General features: G+C 35.1%; 1 protein-coding gene across 1 annotated transcript in view; it reads right to left on the bottom strand.

The window, feature by feature from the left end:
* Nucleotides 1-601: 601 nt before the first annotated feature.
* Nucleotides 602-6,000, bottom strand: part of LOC111053412 — a 54,982-nt gene continuing 49,583 nt past the window's right edge. The window contains exons 3-6 of the mRNA XM_022340301.2: nucleotides 4,860-5,067; nucleotides 3,498-3,644; nucleotides 2,749-2,886; nucleotides 602-1,042 (exon numbers count right to left, since the gene is read on the bottom strand). Of these exons, the coding sequence (XP_022195993.2) occupies nucleotides 910-1,042; nucleotides 2,749-2,886; nucleotides 3,498-3,644; nucleotides 4,860-5,067 (626 nt within the window). The 3' untranslated portion in view covers nucleotides 602-909. The remainder of the gene's footprint in view (nucleotides 1,043-2,748; nucleotides 2,887-3,497; nucleotides 3,645-4,859; nucleotides 5,068-6,000) is intronic.

Genomic DNA, 6,000 nt, shown 5'->3' with positions numbered 1-6,000 from the left:
AATACTCTCTCTCAGATGCTCTTCAATCGTTTGGAAATAGCTTGTGTAATATTCTACAAATTATGATTCAAATTTCCACTAAAGATTTCCTGTCTCGTTTGTGGGCAGACTTGAGAGAGATTATTTTTCACTACTCTGATCCATAGACTTGTATACAACGTAATGAAATACTGTTTACACATTTCTTTTATGGCAGTTTATCACTTACGAGTCCGTAATAACTAATTCAAGTATCTCGTCTAAGCACTGGCACTGCGGCACTTAATTGTAATTGAAAATTATTGTCTCTATTATATACATAACAATATCATGATATAAATTCGCACTGATAAATTATGTAAGCTACACTTTTGGTATTTGAAGATGCTGGTCGTTATTTTTCATACAGTCTCCAGATTCGTGGCTTTAATCTCTATAAGGTAAGGTATGGAGATGGAGATCATTTCGTAACAATTGGACGAAGTTTCAACTCAAGATTCAAGATTGAAAGAAATTTCATGGGAATTATATTCATTAAGTTATATTCCACTTCAACATTTCAATTTGCAATCAACCTACTTTAATCCATTAGTTACGAGAAGGAAGTTAATTAGTTAAACTTTCAACTAAGTTATATTATACAAATTTCGTGATTTGGAGGTTTTCACATAGCCTCCAGTGTGCTCTCTAACTGATTTTAAGGTGGGTTTTCCGAGACAATCAGCCGTATTGGCTGTGAATTTTTTTGTCATTTGCAGCTTTAATATAATAAAGATTATTGGGCTTCATGACAAATTGTTTACTACAAATCTGAAAATAAACATTGAAAGTTTCTCATGAAGACTAATGAAAAATAACAAAGCAAACATCTAATGAGTGGTTGTTACAAAATTCGTAACTTTAGCGTCTCAAATTTTATCACTTGTCACTCTACATATTCAATCCCATGTTATTGGGTTTCAGGTCCACTTTGGATGTTCTCTTATCACGAAGTTTGCTTTCATGTTCCGATGCCAGCTCATTATCACTCAGGTCGTGTTCCTCGTGAGCCATGTGCTCGTCCCTGAAACATAGTTAATTGTCAAATTTTATTGGTCCATATAAACCTAATACTGCACAGTCATTAGAGAGCACTAATGAAAATTAGACTCATCGTAATTCAATTTTTGTTGGTAATAGAATATAACTTCTACCAGTACTGTTAGTAACTGTGAAATGGTGCCAGTACAATAAGAGAAAACAATTGTTATTTATTTCATTGTTCAATGCTTCCCGTATCCGTTACCGCTTGAGCCTCATTACGGCCATTTTGGGTCCCAACACCCACCTGTGATGATGCTGAGATGATGATTCTACTAATCTACACACTTACTGTGCACAATGTGCGGTACACTTACTGGGCACACTACTTGATGTACACACTTACTGCACTGTTCAAAATGTATAATAATGTATGTAATGTATAATATAGTCCGCAGTTGCATGAAAGTCATTCTACAACAGTTGTTGTAACTTACCATCATCTAAATTTGTTGGTAGTCTTCGACAAATCTAAGCTTAAGCTCTATCAATGGAATATGTTCTATATCAATTTTTTCTATCAATGCAATTTGGGAGTCCGGTCTTACAAGCTATAAGCTATAAACTATCAAGCAATAACTGGAGAAAAAACTTCATTATTGTCGTGATAAAACTTTGATCTATGTAAGATGTTTGTTGAAAACATTGAATATTTTTTGACTGATCTTCTTATAGGCTACTAATACTTATGTCTCGTTCACTCTTTATATGTGAAAGCTTACAACTTTACATCACCATTCGAATAGGAAAAGTGAGTATGAATATGCAAGAGATTGATAGAGTTTCCGAAAGTTAAATATAGAGGTTATGAATATCCAAGAGATTGATAGAGTTTTCGAAAGTTAAATATAGAGAACTAATAAAAACAATATAAAACTTGTAGTACCCTTTTATTAAAACATTTTAAACACTTTAAAACATTTTAACAACCAGTTTCGACCTACATTGTCCATTTTCAAGTTAAATGACATTTTAATAAATGGGTACTACAAGTTTTATATTGTTTTTATGTATTTGAATGAAGTAGCCCATATAAGTGAGGTGATTTTAAATATAGAGGTATATAATTTCTTCACTTCAAGAAATTTATCACTCGAAAATGTGAGTGGGGGATAATTTTTTGACAGGACTTTGTAAATTAAGAAATGCAACTTCCTAAGTGGAGTAATGATAGAAAATGACTGTCTGCCGTTCATTACGACAAAGTACCTATATAGTAGCACAAAATATGGAAATACTCCAGTTCTTTACTATATTAGAAGTTCTGTATGGCTCTTCACTCCAAGGAATCATAATATACATTTCTATACAGATTATAGGTTTCTACTCCGCGGTTAGGCTACAAAGTATCTCATAGTTACTAGGTATACGACAAAGTGAACCTGATCGTTCATTGTAGATTGCACTCAATAGACTATAGACGAAATACCCGTCTTTCGGAGGAGAGGATAAGTCGTCTGTCCCGACTACCTGAAAAGTAGTCGTCATCTCTCATCATCATTACTCTCCCTCATCACCCACGCACAAGCCTAAGAGCTTATGTGGGCATCACCCTCAGTATTATTATACCATAATTCTTATGGACTACTCCACATTTCCGCAAAGAAGTAGCATACATGGATAGGTGGCTGTGAATAACTAACACCATAACTAATAAAAATTTAGAAAACCAGAGAATTTATCACGTACTTGTATTTATTGTGAGCAGCTTGGAATATTGATTTGGGACAATCCTTGTAATACCTCCAGCAGTCACCATCATCTCTGCCCGCTTTCTCTGCCGTCACGTATTCATCAAGAAGATCCGAGAAAGGCGATTTACTCGCCCTGCAATAATAAAACAACTCTCTTTGTAAAAAATTGCAAAACGAACTACATTCAAACTGATTAGTTTATTCCACTTTTCAAGTTATCAATGGGAGGTCAATAACTCAGCACTCAGCTATTGATGACTTATTGAATGGTTCTATTAAATCAGCTACTTTCGAAAATATATTGAGCTGATAATAGTATTTCTCAAAGGTTTGAAATTTCTGGAGATTCATGATTGGGAATATTATCTTATTTACTGATTCGCTACTGATTACATGCCAATGTGTCATTGAAAGCATTCAATGATGTTCAAGTTACAGAGAACTGTTAAACTATGCTTGAATAACATTAAAATCACGTCATTTTTCCTCATTTCGTTAACTGGAGAGGTGTGATTATTGGATAAATTTACATCACTGATCAGGACTGAAATTATAACACTTCTATGACTGTTCTATCTACTAGGCTAGTTTATTTTTGATACTACGTTCATGCGAGCTCTAAAGAAACTACTCAGAGCCACTGAGCCACTCATAATTTTTAAAAACGGACAGAAATAGATTGATTGGCGTTGAAAATTATTGCTTTTAATAACAAATTTCATCTCTGATTCAAGAAAAACTTACGTGAAAAATAGATGGACGATCTCTCCGATTAGTCCAAACCTACTCAAAGGCTGTCCATGAACTTCGCAAATTGCCCTCAGTAAGCAGGCTCTTCCATCCATTCCGAAATTGGCTAACAGGTCTTCAACGACTGCATAAAGCAATGCCCTGGAAAACGAAATCGTAATTATGAGCCTAAGAATGAAAACTATACTCAGTACTATCAACTTTACTAGCCTAAAAGTTTGTGTAAGCCCTCTGATCATTATAGAGGATCGATCATACATTGATCATACGATTGATTTGAAATTTCATTGAGCCACTCACGTACGAAATATTTCTATTGGATCAGAAAACACTTTTTGCTATTACATGTTAAATTACTGGTAAGATTTGTTCCCATTGATTGGTTCTACCCAATTTCACTAAGTTTCGATACCCTAGAATAACTAGAGTGAAGTTCCTCATGTCACAAAACCACTAACTTATTGACGGTTTGCTATGAAAAGGTCAAAGATTGTAGCAATCTTGAAGCCTGGGAAGATGGCTACCAGGTCGAAAGCTATCGGCCAATAGCTCTGCTTAGCTCAATTTATAAATTACTAGAAATACTGCTTTATAGTGGGATAAGCACAGCAATCCTTGAGATAGTCCCTATCGAGCAAGCAGGCTTTAGGCCAGCGCGCAGCTGTGAGGATCAAGTCTTGGCAAAAAAAAATTCCATACGCTAAATAAAATAATATATTGATGGTTGAGCTCGACTGTCATTGGCCGAGACTAGACACGTGACTAGAGCCTGGAATTCTTCGGCATGATGTCTAGTCTCGGCCAATAACAGTCGAGCTCCAACTTCATTGGTCCACTGCTAATGACCAATCGTAGTGCTTCACCCAGACTATTTATTCTTACTATCCTGTTTAAGCAGTATTGACTAGATAGGTCTACTGGAGATTGATAATGATTCAACAATTGAAAACACTATCTCAAATTGTTTTAATAAATTAGTGGTTTTGACAATATCAATTCGTTTCAATTCAATGTAGATATCTACCACAACATCACCTTCATTTCAACACAGAAAGTTTCACATCTGAATACTATATTATGAGAGCTAATTTTTCTACAACATAATATTATATAAAGAAATACAAATCATTCCTAAAATGATTCTCAAGCACTTGGTTGATATTTAAAACTTACAATCATAACTCATTATAATACAACAATTACCTTATAATTCATGATCAGATACAGTTGTGTTGTGTGTGATGTTGTGGTACTTGACTTTTCCATAGTGGAAAACACAAATTGAAATTTTCATTATGCATAATTGCTCAATTCATATTTAAAACCAGAACTTGAATGGAATAATGTTGAGCTAACCGTTCTCCGCCATGAAAGACGCCCTTGGGAAGTGGCTGCTGAGGCGCCGGCTCTTCCCTGGACGTCCGTCGCCGTCGCTTTTCAAGCAAGGACGCCACATAGTCTGCCAACATCACGCCCATGCTTCGTCCCATGCTGCGAGCCAGGATCGGAGGCAGCACACCGTACGGATTCTGGTTGTCTGTCAAGCCCAGTGAGTCGAAATCAACTGCACAAATCAATACAAGCATTAGTTTATCAGTATATATTTTATTTTTTCATAATTTACTTATCAAAAACACATAATCATAATAATGTTACATCATTAGAGAGATCGGACTCACAATATAATGTATGTTTCATCAACTTTAGGGCCCAGTTTCTGGCACACTTGACAAATCGAATGGACCATTAAACCTATAGCTTCAATATGCATTCAAAGGTCCATTACGTTCAATAAGTGACTAGAAATCGGTCCTTAGAGTTAATGTGACATTCATTATTATTAGGGAGTCTGATCTCACCAGGTGTCATATAGTCCATAAATAGTGCATATGGATTCAATGGTACATTAGATTTGATAAGTTTCTTAGAAACCGGAACCTAAAGTTAATGTAACATCCATTATTGGGGAGTCCATCAACATTCTATATAGGAGTCAAATTTGCAAAATCCGTTGACATCAATCTGAATGTAACTTTACCTACATTGCCAACGGTTGAGGCGAGAAAAGCGAGCCTGCCGGCGAGTATGAGTATATCAATATAGAAGAAAATATACATTTTGGATTATTAAATAAATATTATAAGAGTTTTTCTCCCCCTCCCCCTGTGGCATGTACCTGCCACAAGTTAACTGTACATGTAGTTGTACAAGCTATTGTACATACGAGTATATTCGTATCTCATGCGAATGATACTTCTGTATGCCAATTAAAATTTCCTCCAGCAAGGTTTTACAGAACTTATATCCTTTACAAACAGTGCAATCGGTTCTCAAAAATGAGAATCCCCAATTTCAACTTTGGTTGAATCGTAAAAAAGTGTTTTCGAAATGCATCAGATGAATTCCACATATAGATGCATTCTTGAACACTGAAATTAATCGCTAAATATGTTTAGAAAATGAATAATTACGTTAAGTATAATACAAAATCTGATTA

This window comes from Nilaparvata lugens, chromosome 2 (genome assembly GCF_014356525.2).
Source record: "Nilaparvata lugens isolate BPH chromosome 2, ASM1435652v1, whole genome shotgun sequence".
Lineage (NCBI taxonomy): Eukaryota > Metazoa > Arthropoda > Insecta > Hemiptera > Delphacidae > Nilaparvata > Nilaparvata lugens.
The sequence above is the reverse complement of the archived record's forward strand: the minus strand, read 5'-3'. Positions and strand labels throughout refer to the sequence as shown.